Here is a 21,260-nt window from a genome sequence, read left to right as displayed (position 1 = left end):
TAACCAATTTAAAGAATGTGTAATACAACTGACACAACAGTTGGTACAGAATTTGTCTCAACCCATGGGAGCACAGCAACCTGCAGCACAGCCAGCACTTCTGCGTTCTCATGGGAGACTTACAAGATAGATGTCAGACCTTTGAGGTAGTCCAGACAGGAAACCAAAACCATGAGTACTAACACTATCCTTATTGTAAGGTTACAGTAGCAGAGTCTTGCAAAATCTGAAAGCACTTCTCCCCTTCCTCATGTTTACTTTCCAAAGAACTAAGGAGGATCCTTTCTGAGATGCTTCCTATGCTCTCATTCCTTCTGTGGACTGAGATATCTCTTGTCTGATTATTGCCTAGGCTGTAGCTCCTCCTCCTCCTCCTCTTCCCCAAGGTTATTCTCACATCCCATTACATAATCAGATGATGGCATTCCTTGTATTTGTATGATCCAAACCAGTATACGGAGTTCAGAATAAGAACATTCAATGTAAATATTAAAAGTTGGGCAGTGTTATGTGCTCTGAAGAATCATCCATATGAAATAGCTGGAGAGTGAAGAAGTAATGCATGATCCGGTTATTAATAGTTCCTAATAACATCAACAAAATTCAGAAGATGAATTTGCCTAGCTTGTTACAGAAGGAAAAAATGGGTCACAATGAATGAATGTCACTGAAAGCAACACGCAAGGATAAAAATGCTAAATCAGATTTTGCTGTTGTGCAAATGTGCCCAATGACTGGACAATTCCATATGGCAGATATTACCGGTCCTAAGTCTCGTTAAATAATTTATATTAACTTATAGATAAATTTGTGGCAGCCTGGCTGGTAACATGCAAACCATCATCCTCTTCCATGGGGCTTCCAAATGAATAGTGATTCAGCTGTCTATAAAAAAAGATTAAGCTACATGGTACCATTTAGGTAGACTCTGATTGTAGCAATTTACGAAAAGAAAACAAGTTAATACTTCTACTAATCTAAACCCAGAATTTCCCCAAAGAAAACTCAGTGTTGAAACAGAACAAACTATCAGGGTCTGAAAAGCAGGTGATCCTACCTTGAATGCCTGCAAATTTAGATTTTGAATCGATTTTCAAAATTGTTATGACAACTGTTCCTTACAAATGCTTGATGTAGCCTTTGTGTATAGCTAGCAGATGATGTGGTATTTTGTAGCTATAAAATAGTTCTCTTTCTACTGGGAAATATTATTACATCCTGCTTGTTTGTTTATTGATGTCTGTTTCTCAGGATAATAATACAGGACAAGATAATAATTCCTGTCTCAGAAACCTAGAGCCTGGGGTCATCCAATAAACCTGATTGTTGGGTGATTCACGACAGGATAAAAAACCACTTATGCACATGGGTCACAATTAAGCCAGGACATTCTTAGCTTAAAGAAAAGATGATGGACATCAGTTTAGGTAACTTTTACAAGGCTATTGGTTTCTATTAGTTATAATGGCCACCTGTTGCTTCAGGATCAGCAGCAGAATACTGGACTTGAAAAGGCTTTCTTATATTGTTATGAAAATTCATAAGAAGGAAGCAAATGTATAAACATTACATGTCCAATTAGTGCATGTGAATATATTGCTGGGGATAGGATGCAGGCTGAAAAAAATATAGCTTTGATTGACATCTTTGCTGAGCAGAGGTTATGGCTAGGTAATGAAAAACCTGGCATTGCTACAGTCTATCTGGTCAACTTTGATGCAAAAAGTAAAGCAGGGTCAGATCAGGTTAGTACCTGAATGCAAGATGACTAAGAAATTTCAGAGCTGTAGGCAAGATGGGAAATTTAAAAAAAAATTCCAGCAGAAAACAGTGGAAGAACATTCTTCCAGAAAAACTACATGGATATGTCCATGGAATCAGCAGGAATAGAAATTAACTCAGAAGAGACTTTACTGGCTGATAACCAAGGGAGATAAGATAAGAATTTGAGGGGGATTAACACTATAGAGTCACTAATGTTGGCATGGGTCATTAGAGTGATCATCAACCTACTTTGGGCTCAAATGCAGCTGATGATGGATGTTTCCAGCTGCCCTTCCTCCCTCCCTCCCTCCCTCCCTCCCTCCCTCCCTCCTTCCTAGATGTTGCTGCTGCTCCTGTAGTCCCTAGAGGTCTGCAGGCATGGTCAGATATGAATTTTGCATGCGTAATATAATTCATCACGCAAAGCAGTACCAGAAATATTTCCTAAACTGAACAGGACCCAAATACTTTATTATTTGAAGGAGTCCAGTAGCCCCTTTTCCGATTAACAAATTGTATTAAAAGTCATAAGCTTTTGGGAGGTACCAGATTCCTTCTGATTTTTTGCTACCTAGACTAACAGGGCTCCTCTCCTGTGATGTCAATAATTATTATTGTGCCTGGGGATTTTTCCAATGAGACGTAGTATACAAATGTTTTAAATATGTAGATGGAGAGGGAATATTTATGACATGTAGACTAGCCCTTATTAAATAGTGAATGGAAACTTCTGAAGTTTTTTTATGCACCCTTCCAACTCCCTTATATGGAGCTGTCAGGAGGAGAAAATAATCATCTTCTTGCTTGCAATAGCTAGGAAAGGAATTTATTCAGCTTGTAAAATTTGTGTTAGGAAAGGAATACCTTATCCACACTATCACTAGTAGTTATACTTTCCCCCTTTTTTCCAGTTTCCTAGGCAATGGTGCAGCAGGGCTCTCCTGATGTATTTACTGTTGTGCAGAGTTTTATATGTGAATTTATCCTGTTTCTAGAAATATGTGTGTGTGTATGTATGTATGTGTGTGTGTGTGTGTGTGTGTGTATGTATGTATGTATGTATGTATGTATATATATATATATATATATATATATATATATATATATATATTGAATAGCAATGCATGATGTAGAGATGAATTTCAATCAAAATGTGCTGGCTGTACAAAATTATTTTGGTAAATTCCACTTCTTCTGTCTTGAAAAAGATCAAGACCTGCTCCAGAAGTGTTTTGCTGTTTCCTTCTCCTGGGGTGTGTGTCTTTTGACTTCACATCCTAGTTAATAACCCTGGAAGGCCCAAGGGTTCCGTTAGCCAGGTGCTAACCAGAGCAGATTGTCAGTTATGATGCTCACTTGGAGGCATTCATGAATGGACACAGAAGTTTGGGCCCAGACTTAGTCATACTGAAAGAGAGATTTGATAATAATGGGATTTAACTTGGTAATGACTAACTGAATTTTTGCATACTGAGTAGGACAAACCTGGATCCAGCTCCTTGTGGAAAAAATGTCTGTTGGCTTTTTGTTTATACAGATGTCCTAATTTCTGCAATTGTAGTAGTTGCACTTATAAATGTATATGGAACACTAAGCTGTTGTGAATGCTTGCAAACAGTGTGGCGTTAAAAAGCCAACCCTGTCATCATTAAATACTCAGAATTAATATTTTGTTTTTAATATAAATACAATTATTTTATTACCTAATATTATTAAAACAGTAATGTTTATGGAAAATACTGGATTTGTGTTCTAAAAATATTACAGATTTTGCCCCAAAGTTAGCCAATGCTAAAATAAATGAATAAATCTGACTGATTTTAGCACAGACTTGGTTATTAGATTTAAAGATCTAGAGTGGAGTTTCCCAACTTGAGCAACTTCCAGATGTGTGGATTTGAATTCCGAGAAGTTGTTGAAGGATAGCATAGATCTAGAGAATTTCTTTTCAGAAATCATCAGCAGGTATAAAACAAAACTGTTTAATGTTTGTCTTAGTTGAAATCAGTGCAAGTGTTACTTAAGTTTTTGAAAGGAAATTACTTAAGAATATTAACTGTCAATTAATTAAGACTGTTAATTAAAGGCAGATGCTGCTGAGTAACTTATTGAGAGAAAATGAATAGGGAATCAGGAATTCATTAATCCATAGAACTAGCAGACATATAAACTTGGTATGGTTTGCTTAAAAAAAAATTGTCGTCATTAAATGATGACTCCACATATTCCTTAAGAGAAACTTGTCTAAGGGCTGCTTCACACATTATGTCCTTAGGCAGGTATTTTAAGTATATATATATATAAATGTTTGTTTCCAGTGTTTCTAGTGGCACTAAAATGCATTGTTCAGTATGTCCATCTTCAGTGGATTTTCTCTAGAAAGAAAAGCAACAGAAGAAAATTTGGAGAAAAAATGGAAAGATTACTAATGGAAGACAACATAATCTGGAATTATGTTATAGAATTCTGGTAATAAGTTGGGGCAATCACACAGTAAAGCCCTCTGCATCTGAACCATTTGCTAACTAAGGAGAAATGTGTTCCATTTGTTTTATAAATATATTCTTTTCCTCATAATTTCCCCAAAACTTTGAAGTATTCTGGTTTGTTTTATTGCATCCATTTTGAACTGCCAACCTTTTTTCTCTACTATGTCTTGAGATTCACTTAATAAAATATTCAACAGGAGAATGGTTATGGCATTATAACTCCATTTCCAAATGCTTCTGTAGTCCAGAGATACTAATTTTTTAGTTTAAAAAGGGTACAATTTCCATCTCTGCTTCTATATGAAATGGAACAACATGGTCTATGAGTCTTGAGATATTCTTATTTCCACCAAAAGCCAAACTTTCCACAGATCAATAAGTACACTCATTATTATATTGTAGTTGCTCCAAGTTCCTTGTTTCATGACTATTAAGCTAGCTGCTTTCACCAGCAAAGAATAGGTTCATTTTGTAGTTTAAAAAATTATTTATTGTTCCACACTAATGAGATGCAAATGGACCAGTAATGTCATGGAAATTGGCATTATGTTTTATATGGAGCCGCATAAACCTTGGCAGTTATGACCTTCAACTTAAAGGGTCTTCTGAGAGTTAACATACTTAGAGTTTGCTATTCTCCATCAATCACTTACTGCTACTACTTTGGCCCCAGAGTATAGCCTGAAAGTATCTGTAAATTAAAGTAGCTGAGCTTGTTTGTTTGTTTTCTTGGAAGCAAAGAAAATGATAAACTAGTTTGTTTTCCCAATGATGCTTTTGCACTCTACAAAATGCATCAGTCAGCCAAAACTAAGGATCAGTGATTTTATGTGGAAGCTCAGCTTAACTTTATTTCTGGAAGTGTTAGTCATTAATACAGGGGGAAAAAAGGTTTATTCACATGTTTGTTTTGATAAGTTCTCAAGTAATTTTCCCCAATACTCATTGGAATGCTTTTATTTCATAGTCTGCAGATAAATTAATATGTTGTATAGCTGTGTTCTTGTTTAAACATATTCTTAGATCTTTCTTCACATGTAGTACCCTCGATTCCCCTTAACAGTAGAATATGATCTTATTAAATCAAATGCAAATGAATCTTCCTGAAGCAACACAAAGTTAAGAAGAAAAAGAAAGGAAGAATATTTTTAAAATAGTTTGAAACCTGTTTAATTTATTTCTGTTATAATCAAGGTCACCTAGTTAACTTCATAACTCTACCAGCTACAACAGGGCTACTAGAAAGGGCCTGCCAAAGTCTAGATGATCACAAGATGACAGCAAATAGTCCTCCGCTATTTAGTGATAATCCATATCTTTGTAGTCCAGATCTGGTAGCCCTGACATAGAATAAAATGTATACAGTATCACATAGCTAGGTAGCCAGATCAGGGTTGCAAAATCTAGATGACCATTTCAGTCAACAAAGTGCTCCAGTAGCCTATCTTTCATACAGACACCATTACACTGAGAACTGCAATGGCAAAGCCATGTCATGTTATCTCCACTAGGTAAAAGAAACATCAATTTACCCAAGTTCTGTTTTCAATAAGATGCATTTATTACTGCTCAAGTTATTTTAGCTTTTTCAGAGCGATTTCATTCTCTCCACCAGTTTTCTTGGTTTTACTTGTGAATATTATTATGCTATTTGATCTCCAGATAGTTGTTCTTCCACTAAAGATAATAAACAGCAAATCCCATGTTTGCAGAGGAAACCTGACTGACAGTGGATAGCTGTCCACACTTATTTTTAAATAAGGAGGATAGGGAGAAGATTCGGTACGTTATTATGGTCTCCAAACATGGCTTCAAAGTAAAAGTAAGCTCATGAGAACTGAGATAGTAGTTTTATGTTTTTATGCGTATGCAGCGTCATGACATCTGTTAGATTTTGCCATATTATAAAACTCAGCTATGCTACCCAGCACAGCTAGTATCTGTTGGGCTTTCTAGCACTTCATGTGATTGCTGTAGTGGGATTACTCTGGCAGCACATGGTTGATTGCTTCCTAGTCACACACGGCCTTATGAGATAAAATGCCCACAAAGGTCAATTTGTTCATAATATCATTTGTGAAATATTAGGAAAAAATCTACCTCAGTAGTATAAACTCCCAATGAGATTAAGTAATTGTTATAAGGCATGCCTCATTCCATTTTATTACCTGTAGTCAGATAATACCTACAGAGTGGTGCTCAAGATTTGAATGCATTTCTTTAATATGCAGTCAGTGACAGTCTATCCAATGATTAAATAGTTTTGAGGATTTTAGGAGTAAAAAATTCGCCCACATGATCTCATCTGTGTGTGTGTGTGTTTGTGTGTGTGCGCGCATGTACCCTGTGTGTTTGGGGGGAGAGAGAGAGTGTGTGATCAAGAAAGAAAGCACCTCTTCTCTTTCAGCTCCCAACATACTTGCTCTGAATGCTTTTACTCTTTTTTTAATGGATTAAATGTATTGGTATAAAGCAAAGACTACACTTAATGTATTTTCTTCATCCAATTCCCAGAGCAGCTCTGACAATAAGCAATTGTTTATCAGTATTGACCCCTGTCTTGAATGTGATATTGGAATATTGTATTTCTTTTTTTTTAAGTGTTATTGTAGCATAGCTTGCGTGTTATATTGAACATCTTGAGTTCAATTATATTAGCTATTATGATGAAATAATTGATCAGATGAAATCACTTCATAATTGCAATATAATGATCTGGGCTGAGTTTACTAGCTCAGAGTTAATGACTTTGCAATTTCTTGGTTGAACTCCAGAGACATCCCAGCAAGGAATCTATATATAATGCCACTGAGCTTTTCATGCATATAAACTGAGTCCTAATGCAGCCTTACCCAAACTGCTGCCTTCCAGATATGTTGGACTAAAAATCCCATACTGCTATGGCCATACTAGCTGGAATACCATGAATGTTGTCATGCAATCTATCTGGAGGGCTCCAAATTAGGAAGATTTGTTTTTTATGTATTGTTTTAATGAATTTATAAACCCCTTTGGTTGAAGCTACTCTGTACAAAAACAACAGACATAGCCAATGCAACAACAGACAGAAAACACACAATAACAGAAATACAATATACAATTATGGCATCAATTATAATTAATATAATGTTCCTGGCATGAGGAGCTCCACAACATTCAGCTCCCAAAGGTCTTACAAAATAGTCAGGTTTTTAATGAGCTTTCAAAAGACCAGGAGAGTGGGAGCTACCCCTGCCTCGAGAGGACAAACTGTTCCAGAGAAGGACAGCCCCCCATCTGTTACCTTGCAGAGATTTTTTAAACTCGTAACTGTAAAATAAATCTGGACCTCAATCCTTTTTTTTATATGGATTTTAAAATATTCCAAAATATTCCAAATGTCCTTAAGCACCTGTACTTTTCACTCCCCATTCTCAAAAGGAAGCATGACGGACAAATATGTATTGCAACTCTAGAGTAGCATTTAGGAAGTCTTTAATTCTCCTCTCTAATACAATCTTAAAATTTAAAGCTGTAAGTAGTTTACAAGATGGATAATAAAAGTAGAAATGTACTCTGTCAGTGACTCTTTTGAGAGCCCATGTTTGGGTCAATTCATTTAGAATGTTGCAATGTTCATTACAGAAGGCTGATTATGGAAGTTCCATTTCTTCAAATAGTTTCAGATTTTCAAATTCAGAGAGATTTTCTAATATTTGATTAAGGGAAAATGAATAAAAGCTCTCCTGGAAGTTCTACTAGGTTTGGACATAATTACCAAAATGTTTCCCTACTGTTGGCTGCCTAATGGGTGTTTGTGTGCTTATATTTTCAAACAACAACTTCTGTATTGAACATAAAGCACCCATATACAAGAAGGGAAATTGGTGCAATTGTTCCAGTCCACCATCTCTACCCTCCCTGTCTCCTGGAGTTAGGCACTATTACAGTACTGTGCAAAAGTTTTAGGCAGGTGTGAAGAAATTCTGTAAAGTAAGAATGCTTTCAACAATATATATTGTAATTGTTTATGTTGATCAGTTTACAAAATGCAAAGTGAGCGAACAGAAGAGAAATCTAAATCAAATCAATATTTGGTGTGACTACCCTTTGGCTTCAAACCAGCATTAATTCTTACACTTGCACACTTTGTACACTTGCACAAAGTCAGGGATCTTGTAGGATTAGAGTCAGGTGTATGATTAACCAATTATACCAAGCAGGTGCTAATGATCATCATTTTCATATGTAGGTTGAAAGACAGTCATTAACTGAAACAGAAACAGCTGTGTAGGAGGCTTAAAACTGGGTGAGGAACAGCCAAACTCTGCTACTAAGATGGGGTTGTGGAAGACAGTTTCATGTCACAGGCCATATTTCAAAGTGGACTAGGGTTTCAAGATGTGCTGTTCCAGCTCTTTTGAAGAAGCACAAAGAAATGGGCAACATTGAGGAGTGTAGACACAGTGGTCGGCCAAGGAAACTTGTTGTAGCAGATGGAAGACACATCATGCTTACTTCCCTTCAACATTGGAAGATGTCCAACAGTGCCATTAGCACAGAACTGGCGGAAACTAGTGGGACCCTGGTACACCCATCTATTGCCCAGAGAAGTCTGGCCAGAAGTGGTCTTCATGGAAGAATTGTAGCCAAAAAGCCATACCTCTGACGTGGAAACAAGGCTAAGCGACTCAACTATGCACAAAAACATAGGAACTGGGGTGCAGAAAAATGGCAGCAGGTGCTCTGGACTGATGAGTCAAAATTTGAAATATTTGGCTGTAGCAGGAGGCAGTTTGTTCACTGAAGGGCTGGAGAGTGGTACAATAATGAATGTCTGCAGGCAACAGTGAAGCATGATGGAGGTTCCTTGCAAATTTGGGGCTGCATTTCTGCAAATGGAGTTGAAGATTTGGTCAGGATCAATGGTGTCCTCAATGCTGAGAAATACAGGTAGTTACTTATCCATCATGCTGTACCATCAGGGAGGTGTGTGATTGGCCCCAAATTTATTCTGCAGCAGAACAACGACCCCAAACATACAGCCAATGTCATTAAGAACTATCTTCAGCGTAAAGAAGAACAAGGAGTCCTGGAAGTGATGGTTTGGCCCCCACAGAGCCCTGGTCTCAACGTCATTGTGTCTGTCTGGGATTACACAAAGAGAAGGATTTGAGGCAGTCTACATCCACAGGAGTCCTGTGGTTCTCCAAGATATTTGGAACAACCTACCTGCCGAGTTCCTTCAAAAACTGTGTGCAAGTGTACCTAGAAGAATTGATGCTGTTTTGAAGGCAAAGGGTGATCACACCAAATATTGATTTGATTTGGGTTTTTCTTCTATTTGCTCACTTTGCATTTTGTAAATTGATAAACATAAACAATTACAATATATATTTTTGAAAGCATTCTTACTTTACAGCATTTTTCCACACCTGCGTAAAAGTTTTATGCAGTACTGTACCTCATCTTTCTCTTTTCTGGGCAAATAGTCACCATTCCAGAAAAAAACATTTTGAGTCAAAAAAGCATTCTTCTAGATATGATGTCAAAGGCTGTGTGTTTTGTAACAGTCCAGCTTCTTACTAAGAAAAATAGGTGGAACAGTAAGTCTGGTAGATGCCAAGAGACAGGTCTCAGGCATATTGGTGCTCATATATAGGTGTTCCTAACCACAGTGATGCCAAAACAACCAAACATGTATCAGGATGTTACACTAGCTCATGAATTGCAGTATCACAAACAAGTACCTATGGATGGAATTTGCATAATGATGTTGCAGCACAGATTGCACTACTTGCCCCTGTCTTGTTTCCTCCCTGATGCCTGTGTACCTATGAACTCTACGTGCCTATTCCTTTAATAAATAGTTCCAATCTTAGACAATCAATAAAAAAATGAAGGGGTTTTGTTTTAGCACCCCAAACTACTTGAAACAAAGGGGAAAATTTATTTTGCGCTGTCGACTATAATGTTTGCAGTCCTATAGGCCCATAATGAATGTTTAAATTAAATTGTTTGTGAATAGTTCTATGTAACTTGCAGCTTGAAACTTTGCCTTCAATTGGCAGTTCAATCCCTAGTACTTTTTATATGAGAGTAAATACCTATGTAGCTGTTTTTTTGTATTTATTTTTTTAATTGCTGTATGCCGCCCAGAGTCACCTTGTTACTCAGTTATACAGTATAATAGATATGCAATATATCTTTTCCACAAAGACATTTCTTAAAGTAAGGGTTTTTCCCCCCTCTATTGTCTAAATTAGGAGCGTTTTTTGTTACCTAACATTTCCAAAGTATAAATGTGAACCTTCTCCCATTCATCAGATCAGCTCCATTTTGAATGCATGAGTGAATATGGGTTTTACAACAATTTTTCAAGCACTGAGCCATGGAAGAAGATACAGTCACTTGGATAACTAATCAGTTTATTTTTTACAAAGCAACCAAATCTAATTTATTTATGTGCCCATCTGGGTTAAGAATGTTCAATTGAAGTTAAATTAGCTCTGATAGACTGCTACTGGCCTTTTCTTTCCCAGGAGAAGAGGTTGATAGACAGCTCTGCAGAGATGCTATCTATCCTGTCCCCATTGTCTGCGAAATTCCTTGCCCAAAGGACTGTGTTCTCAGCACTTGGTCTGGATGGTCCTCCTGCTCTCACACCTGCTCAGGGAAAACCACAGAAGGAAAACAGATGCGTACCCGTTCCATCCTGGCATATGCAGGTGAAGGTAAGGCCACCTATTAGCATTTTCAATACATGATCATGAATGTGTAATATTTTCTTAGGATTCATGATGAATGAACAAGGAAAACTAATTTCTCTTGTAATGTTTTAATATGTCTGTTACAGTATTGGCAAGGTAGGGTATACTATTTTCACTGTGATGTGCCATGTATTAATATGATTGTGAGATACAGCTTCTCTTAGCACTCATACAATATTTATGGAAACCAAGCAGCACAAGTTCCAAAGACTTTAGGGATACTTTTTGGTGCTTGGCAATAAAAAAACAATGCTTCTCATGTGACTCAGTTTTTCATCTGAGAACACTAGAAACTAAGTAAATTTGCATGTGATCCATAAAAGTGTTGTATAAAGTATGAAACCCATATCAATAATTTTTATCAATAATGTGCATAAGTAGCGTTTACTAAACGTGGGCCTTGGAGACCTCATAGTATTTATGTATTTTAAAAATCCTCCAAAACTATAACAGAATTTTCTTTTTTAAATATAATTTTTATTGAAGAAATTTTTAACAAGATAAAAACAATACAAATATTAGAAAAGAAACAAAGAAAATAAGGAAGGATAGTGAATAAAAAAGAAAGCAGAAAAAGAAAGGAAAAGGAAAAGATTATAAAGCAACGGTTTCTGATCTTTTTGACAGTGGTTATAAATGCATTTATATTTCATCCTCTCTTTCTAAGGTTACATCATAATTTCCTTCTCACAAGTTCAATTTTCTCTTTTTTCAGCAAAAAATTCATAATATGAAGTCACTGATAAATGTAGTTGTTCATCGTTCTCTTATCAAACAAGTTAATTTTGCCATCTCTGTTAGTTCTGTCATCTTCACCAACCATTCCTATCAAATGTGGGTGGGCTGTGGGTATTTCAGAGTCTTTCCATTTTTGTGCATATAATAGTCTGACAGCAGTAATCATACATAAAAATAATCTTCGATGTCTCTTTTCTAATTGACTATCACTAATCCCAGCAAGAAAAGTTCTGGTTCCAGTTGAATGTTGATCTTTAAAATTCTTTGTATCATTATATGTATTTGAACCCAGAAATTTCTGGATTTTTTACAAGTCTACCAAGCATGATAAAATGACCCTTCATGTTGTCCACATTTCCAACATAAATTTGAAGTACAGTAGAGTCTCTCATTTAACTGACCTTTGCTTATCCGACATTCCATCTTATCCGACGCCCCTAAAAAACACACAACACGCATAAATCGGCGATGAGAAAAGTGTGCCGCTTGTTTGCGAGCGTGAGTGTACTCTTTCTTGTTGCTCCTGACAGTGCAGCGCCACAACGCAAAAATCAATTGCAACAGGCACAGCGGATCAGGTTTTTTTTTTTTTTTACCACACTCAATCGTTACTGTGTGTTATCCGACATTTTCGCTTATCCGACGTTCTGCCGGCCCGTTTATGTCGGATAAGCGAGACTCTACTGTATCTTTATAAATTCTAGACAATTTTTTCTGGAGTCATATACCAACAGTACAACATTTAATAAAAATCTTCTTTTAGGGGAACATACATTTTTTTATGCTGATCTAGACCGTATTAAAAATTTGATTTTAGTGTAAATTTCAATCCTTCTTACTACATATTTTCCCACTATTCCATCCGTATATTGTATCCAAAGTTCTTAGCCAATTTTATCTTTCACTTGTTCTTCTTTAGTCTTTCACTTGTTCTTCTTCCATGTCAAATTTCAGTCAAAGTTCATACATCTTTGCAATTACATGTTCATCATTTGTATGTAGTAAAACTTCAAATTTTGTCTTCTGCTGCTCAATTCCAAATGTCCCATTATCTACTTTAAATCTTTCTCTTAACTCTGCGTACAAAAACCATTGAAAACTAAATCCCTTTGCAACCAATTGTTCTTTTGATTTCGTCTTATATTCTCCACGTTCCTGTTCTAGCAACTCTTTATAAGTTAACCATTTTTCTTTACCTACTGTTTCTTTCCAGTAAAATGCTTCTTGTGCTGAGACCCATAAAATCATTTTCAGGCACAGTCTGGGTTTATATCTATTTCATATTCACAATATGGCACTTCTAATGTAATGATTCTTAAAATATAGGAGCCCAGAGAGATTGCATCGAGATAGCATCTGTTGTTGAGTTCCCTCTAAAGCCACTTTTTAATTTTTAACTAGCTCTTTTGCTTTTATTCCATTCCATTCCATTTTATTTTTATTTCATTTTCTTTTTCTTTTTATTCTTGTTTTGTTGGAGATCTGTATTTTTGCTACTTTTGCTGGAGACTGGCATTTTTATCATTTCTGCCATGGGGAAAAGGAATAAGAGGCAGCACTCACATTCTGCTTCTCAGACTTCACTCAAGCCTCCAAACACCTCAGAGTTGACAGACATCTAAAAAGCAAACAGCTACTTGACATAAATACCCCCCCCCCCACTTTTCCAGATAGCCTCTCTAATAGATATGACCCCCTGGAATGGGATCTACAAGTGGAGATAGAGAGCTCCCAACTTTTAGGTCTTTCTGCTTCTGTGCCTGAGCAAGCTTCCCCTTTGCAGATTGCAGCCATCTGTCAGGCTTCTGCAAGGCGTATATAACAAGAGGATGAGGAATTAAAAAATGAAAATGTTATTGACTTTATAACCAAACATTGCCTCCTGATGGCACAAACAGTATTATCAATTTTTGAGCTTCTAACCACAGTTGACAGTGAAGTGGACACTCTAAAAGAGACTTTTATTAAGCTTAAACACAGTCATCCAAATACTACTGCTGAGTCACTCAAAATAAGCTCATCCAGAGACAACTGAGTCTCAAAAGCAGATAATAGTGGTGGAAAGGCTGATCCTAATTTGGAACCTAAAAAGAGAGTGAGGAATAAGTTAAGAGATCAAAAACTCCATCCAGAGAAGCATGTGAGATAAGTACTGTTATCCCAGGAAGTATTGGATGAAAGGCAATTAAATCATAACTGTTGCTTAGAGCCAAATCAGATTACTCTACAAATCCAAAATAACAGAATAAATACAGGAAAATGTGGCAGCCATTCTCTCCCTCAGTCAGTTTCTGCCCTGTGAAAGGCAGTTGATTGATTTGCAGAAAGTTGAATGGCTTCCATCCAGGAGAGGCTCTAACGAATCCTTCTAACATTTAAACACCTTCTATCGCCAGCATGTTGTTCAAAATGAAGCCTTTTTTGAGCAAGTTTGAGATCATTTCACTATGTGTGCTTCATTAATAACTCATCTAGGCAATAAGAGTGTTTTTACTTTAAAGGTTGATTGTAGCAACATAAAAGTAGGTAACTCCAAGGACTTCTATCACCACTGTCCTTGAGAAGAGATAGCCTGAGTAAACAATCTGTACCTCCCACAGTAAGTCAGTTTTCTGAAGAACCCTTAGAGACAAACTTGATTAACTCTTTCAGTACCTTGCCAGATATTGAACAAATGGTATTTTAAAAAGATTAGACGATTTGAGGGAATTATTAGCAATAACACGTAAAGCTGCTAGACTGTTCACCCCAACTGCCCAAGAAAATAGTACCTGTTTGAGAAATCATCTACTGGTTCACCTCCTGTTTTAACATGGAATATAGACACAGAAAAGAACAACAGAGTCCTTGGGAGTAGTTTTTACCATACTCCCCCTGCTTCCTGATAAAATAGTATACCACACGGAAAATGGAAGTAATGGAAACAAAATTGAAGCAAATAGACAAGAGGAAGCAAGATGCAGCCCAAATCTTTTTAAGTTACTAACTGAGGTTGGCCATGGAATAGGACAGAGTTACAAGGAGGACATCCTTAGCTCAACGCTTCCAAAATTAGACACAAGCCTCAAATCATCTGTTAGGGCTATAGCTCATGAAGCAGTCCAAAATGGGTCAAGGAGAGAACTTGAGGCAAGAAAATCATTATCACCTAGAGGTAAAGCTATCCCTTCTGGACATTGATACTATCCTGACTTGCCAATCTGCAAAAGTACCCCACTCAAATTGCTGCTCATTTCAAAACCTGTTGGAGCTCATACAACACCAAGGCAGTGAAGGTAGACAAACTTCAAACCAGTGTGTTTTTTTCGACACCGAAGGAATTTTGGATAACATCACTCCCACTGAATGACTGAAAGACTCATGTTCTTTAACCCCAAATTCCAATACTTTTCCAGTCATCCCCATTGATATTAAGCACACAGGTTCTATCCAGTTGCTGGCTTGGAATATCACTGGCTGGAAGAACAGAGTAACAGATGGGGACCTGGTGAAGTTCCTCTCTTGTCTTTGACTTCATAGCACTCTGAGAGACATGGCTGACTATAGATGAGGAAAAGATTTATTTACCAGGCTTTAGATCCTGGACTATTCCTGCAAGGAAATATAAGACAAAAGGGCAGCATCAGAAGGACTGACAGGACTTGCCAAGGTGGAGCTGGGCTTGCAAGGACAGGAATTGGTCCTTGGAGATAACTCTCCTCATTATTTAGCTGTTAAATTTTCATACAAATTCTCTGAAATGGTGCTACTGAACATGTATCTACCATCACATATGTCTCCCCACTTTTCCCTTAATGTTTGGGTGAATCTAGAAAAGACAGTGTTAAAAATCACCTTAAAGCTGCTGTAATTCCAGCGGGAGGCTTCAGTGCCAGGGTGGGGGCCTCCTTACATGATTTTGCACATCTGGGCGTTATTCCTGAGGACTATCTTATAAATGAGCCACCCTGGCACTCTAGAGACCCCAAAAGAAATACGGCAGGCTCACAACTGATGATATGCTGATGATACGGTTCTAATGGCGCATTCTCAAATAGGCCTGAGAAGACAGTTGCAAAAGCTAAATACCTACTGCATTCTCAATTCTTTAAACATCAATAAAACTAAATCTAAAGTGATGGTATTTAGCAAAAAAAGTGTGAAATATAACTGGCCGTTGAATGGGGAGCCTATTGAACAAGTGAATTCTTTCACTTATTCAGGAGTGGCTTTTGCCAACACAGGGCCATGGGTATATCATTTTAAAAGAAGCTTGGCAAAGGCTGAGGCAAGTAAAAAAAGATTATATGAACTACAGTATTTAATTATAATTACCCAGGTGCCTTGATCCCCACATTGAAAGTATTTAGGGTAAAAATACTCCCAATGTTGACCTATAGTGTGAAATTGTGGGCCTTACAAAAGCTACTTCACTTGAACAAGTTCAGACCTATTTTTTTAAGAGGCATACTGGGAACTGACAAGAACATGTCAGCCCCTGTGGTCAGAGCAGAAACAAGTATCCACCATACGTAGCCACTCAATAATTGAAGTGTTTACCTATTGGCAGAGGATCCATTCAATGGACCCTGATAGGCTACCCAAAATATATTTAGCAGAATGGATAAGCATGGCTCAGCCCACCTCCTGGGTAAGTTGACTTACCAAAGTTATTGCACAGCATGGGTTTTCCACCCAATATGTGCTCTCAACTGCCTCCCAGGCAAAGGAAATGTTTTAAATAGAGTCCTAGATTTCAGTGCCAAAACAGACATGGAGTTATTGGCAAAAAATAAATCTTTAAATTGGTTGGCTAAGGACAAAACCATTTTCCAATTCAAAAAATACCTATCAATGAGTTTGATGCAATTCTTAAGGAGGGCCTATTCTAGAGCAAGATTTGAGTTGTTGGATTCCATGGACAAATATGGGTGCTTCTATCATCTGCCATATCATGAGAGGATGTGTATATGCAGTGCCCCAGCCATTGAAGATATTGCTCATTTTTTGTTTGACTGTCAGCTCTGTGCCCCTTTTAGGCTTAGATATTTAACACCCCTACTTGAAAAAACAGCCCACTGGGACCTGAATCGCAAATTGTCCTGTTTCCTCCTGGGCTTACATATACATTGTGAGCAGAACAAGGCAGTTCAGCTACGAACCTGTTATATTGAACAGATCAGGGTATCATGTAAAGGTGATCTATTTATCTGAATGCTGATTCTTTGTATTTATCACATAAGTATTTTATTATTGTATTTTCATTTATCTATTTTACCCTGGAATTAGATATTATATTTTACCTTTATTTTGTTTTCTTTGATATGGTTGTAAGACTAATCAATTAATAAACTACTATTACTTAAAATCTACACTGACCTTAACTTTATCATACCATAGAAAACCATGCCATCCAAAGCTCAAATCATGCTCTTCTAATTCTAAAATTCTCTTATTTCTCAGCAAAACCCACTCTTTCATCCAGACTAAGCAGCAGGCTGCAAATGCAATTTCAAATCAGGTAGTCTCAATCCTCCTTGTTCCTTTGCATCTTGAAGTATTGTATATTTAACTCTTGGTTTTTTTCCCTTGCTGTACAAACCTAGATATATCTTTCTGCCATTGTTTTAATGGTACATCAGTTGTCATAATAAGTATTGTTTGAAACAAAAAGATCATTCTTGGCAAAACATCCATTTTCATCACAGAAGTTCTCCCCAAAAATGACAATTGTAATTTCCCTCATCTTAACATATCCTTTTTGATTTCATTCCATGTCTTAACATAATTATTCTGATATAACATACAATTCATGTTAGTCATAATGATACCCAGGTATTTCACTTTTTTCTCAATCTTAAAATCAGGTTTTTTTCCGTCAATTCCATTTGTTTTTCCATTTTCATATTCTTTGTTAATATCTTCATCTTTTGTTTATTAATTTTCACACCAGCTAACACCCCAAAATCCTTTAGTTTTTTCATTAATATTTCTATTCCTTCCAGAGGGTCTTCCAAAATTATCACCAGGTCATCAGCCTATGCCTGTAATTTATGTGTTTCTCTTTTAATCTTTACTCCAGCAATTCTCTCATCTTGTCTTAAATCTCTGTTCAATACTTTCAAAGCTAAAATAAATAGCAATGGTGACAAGGGACATCTTTGTCTAGTTCCTTTCTGTATCTCACAAGTTTTTGTTAATTCCCCATTCACAATTATCTGTGCCTTTTGTGAGGTATAAATCAATTTTACCCATTTAATAAAATTCCCACCAAAGTCCATATCTTCCAAAATTTTAAACAAAAAAATCCAGTTCCAATTGTCAAAGGCCTTTTCTGCATCAAGAAGAAACAATGCTGCTTGCTTTTCATTATGTTGTTCTAAGTGTTCCAAAATATCCAATACATTTCTAATATTGTCCCTTACCTGTCTTTTAGGTAAAAACCTACATTTCATGAATAAAATCCAGTAAAACCTTCTTCATCCTGTCAGCTAAAATCATCATGGACAAGTTATAATCATTATTCAGTAATGATATTGGATGATAATTTTGGGGGGGAAATCAAGTCTTGACCTTCTTTAGATATTAATGCTATATTAGCCTCCATCCAACTATCTGGTATCTTTCCAGTCTATAAAAAGAATTCATCATGTCTTGCAATGGTTCTAATAATTCATCTTCAAAGTGTTTATAATTAGAGGCTGGTGAACCATTTGGTCCAGGTGCTTTCCCTAGTTTGACCTTTTTTATAGCTTCACAAACTTCCCTTACTGTAATTGATCCATTCATTAACTGTTTCTGTTTTTCTGTGATCTTTGGTAAATTTTGTTTCTTTAAATGTTCATCAAACTTTGCCAGGGGATTTTCTTTTCTTTTATATAATTTAGAGTAGTATTGTTGAAATATTTTTTGCATCTTTAGATTATCTGTTATTGTGTATTTCCATCTTGTAGTTTTAATAACTTTTTTCCTCTTTTTCCTCAATTTCCCTGGCCAACCATTTCCCTGGCTTATTTGCAAATTCAAAATTCTTTTGGTTTGCATAATTCATTTTTACTTCCATTTCTCTTAGTATTAACAAAGAAAGCTGCCATTGTAAAAGTTTAATTTGTTGTGAAATAATTTTCTTTTTTGGAAATTTCTTTAATTCTTCTTTCATTTTTATTTGATCTAAAATCATCTGTGTTTTCTCTTATCTCTGTTTTTGAGTTTACTGTTATGCTATATAAAATATCTCCACCCCCCCATAAAAGCTTTACTTGCATCCCAAACCATTCTTATTTCAGTACCTTTATTAAGATTATTATAAAAAAATACTTTAACTTTTTTTTACAATCTTTCATACTGTTTCTTTCTGCAACAATGTTTCAATTAACCTTCATCTGAAAGAACTAGTTTTCCTTTTTAATACTAAAATCAATGGATTGTGGTCTGAAAAAGTCTTTGGTAGTATCTCTACTTTATGAACACTAGTAGCCAAATTCTTAGATATCCAAAACTTATCAATTCTTGAAAAAGATCTGTGTCTTTCAGAAAAATAAGTGTACTTTTTTGCATCACCATTTTTGTATCTCCAGGCATCTACAAGCTCTACAATGTCCATCATGTCAAAAAGAAAAAAAAACTTTTGGTAATTTTCCTTGTGTTATTTTAATGTTTCTTAGAGGCTCTATTCATTTGTGGACAAATTACTCCATTCCAACCTCCCATTAAATACCAGTTTTCATATGGTAGGTCCGTTAGTTTGTCCATAAGTCATCTGTAAAAAGTTACTTTATCCTCATTTGGAGCATAAATTCCCATGAAAAAATAGCTTCCACCCTCACATATCTACCATAATCGTCAATCAGTATCAGTTCTGGTTGCAGTTGGGGGTTTATATACAAAAAACTCCACTTCTCTTTTCAACTTCCAGTGAAATAAATTCTTCACCCAAGTTTTTGCAGATCAAATATTTTATATCCTTTTTTCTAGTATGCATTTCATTATTTTTTTAAAATAATGAAAAGATTTTCTTCTTTTTTGAGGAGTATTTATTTATATTCCACATTAGGCATTTAAAATCCATATTTATGCCAAAAACTTAGAAAAGTCAATACCTGTTGTGCCTAATGTGGTAGTCTCCTCCTCAGTTTCTTGTTGTAGCTATTTAGGGTCCAGAGTATTGGGGTCCTTTGTCACTTCCATTTGCATTTCTTCCAGTTCCCCTTTAAACGTTTCTAGAAATTCTCTTGCTTTTTGGACTGAATTCAGTCTGAACCTCTGTTGTTTAAAAATGAAGATCACGCCCTCCAATTTATCCTTTTGAAATGGTATATTTTTCTGTTTCAGCTTGTCAGTCAAAAAGAAGTACTCTTTTCATTTGCACAGTATTCTAATAGGAATTTCTTTTAAGTACAATCACATTTGCATTATTAATCTTCAGTGTAGTAGTGAAATGCTGCTGCAAAACCTGATCTCTGGTCTTCTTTCTGACAAAGTGCACAAGAATATCCCTTGGCACATTTCTTAGTTTTGCAAATTATGTGTTGATTCTATTGACTTTATCAATTTTTGCCTCCATGTCATCTTCATCCCCTTCCAAAACTTGAACAATCTTTTCTCTAGTGTCTTCTCCAGGATCCTCTGGAACTGCTCTAAATCTCAGACAGAATTATTTTTCTCTCAATTCCAATAATGCCAATCGTTTAAGTCCTTTTCCATCTCTCTGTTTATTATTCTCTTTTACTTTCTACAATTTCCACTTTGTCATTAATTTAATTTCTTCTGTAAGATATTCTATAGATTCTTCAATTTTTTTTGTAACTACTTCTTTCATCTTTATGAACCTTTCTTCCATTCTCCCTTCAACATAAACCAGCTCACTTTTAACAGATTTGACAGATTCAGATACTTGCTTTCCCATCTCTTCAAACATCTTTTGTAATATTTTTGGGGCAATTTCTTTTTCTGTTGGTTGCTCTAAGGAACCTCTCCTTCCCTCACCTTGCTTTTCAGCTTTTCTGGTGGTTGCCATTTTTTATATTTATAATCCATAAGGAAAAATAAGTCAATTACAAAGATGGAGGTAAAAAGCAGGCTTCTCTTTTTTTTCCCTCTTTCATTTTCTCTAAACCCTTAAGGCTATAGTCCAGTCTGTCTTTCCGTAGTTTAGATGACACAATCCATTTCATATTACCCTCATCTTCTTATTTTGTAACTTCCACCAATTATCTTTTCTGTTTGTTATCAAACAATCAACATTTCCAAGAAAGCCTAGTCCATTTATTTAATTAATTCCAAGTAATGCCAAAAGCAATTTCACCAAAATATTTATCTTTCAGATTTATCCCATCCCCTTTATAATTTTCTTAGTCAAAATCTTGATTAAGCTCTTTGCTGTTATTTTAAAATCTTTTTAAAGTATTATTTTCCTCTTTGCTTTATTTTTTGTAATCTGAAGGAAGGTTAACTCATCAAGAATTTTTCTTTGTCTTGCTATTTTCAAAGACCTCGTTTCAACTGTAAATTGATTATATCCTGAAATGAATAAGAAAGTGAG

The 21,260-nt window shown here is 35.9% G+C and overlaps 1 protein-coding gene across 1 annotated transcript in view; it reads left to right on the top strand.

Annotated features, from left to right (window-relative positions):
• Positions 1-21,260, top strand: part of THSD7A (thrombospondin type 1 domain containing 7A) — a 288,430-nt gene that overhangs the window by 179,312 nt on the left and 87,858 nt on the right. The window contains exon 9 of the mRNA XM_088150654.1: positions 10,775-10,966. Coding sequence (XP_088006780.1) covers positions 10,775-10,966 — 192 coding nt within the window. The remainder of the gene's footprint in view (positions 1-10,774; positions 10,967-21,260) is intronic.

Source organism: Python bivittatus, unplaced genomic scaffold, assembly GCF_059951505.1.
Source record: "Python bivittatus isolate LINGU-HERP-01145 unplaced genomic scaffold, Pbiv_v1 ctg000610_np1212, whole genome shotgun sequence".
NCBI lineage: Eukaryota > Metazoa > Chordata > Lepidosauria > Squamata > Pythonidae > Python > Python bivittatus.
The sequence above is the reverse complement of the archived record's forward strand: the minus strand, read 5'-3'. Positions and strand labels throughout refer to the sequence as shown.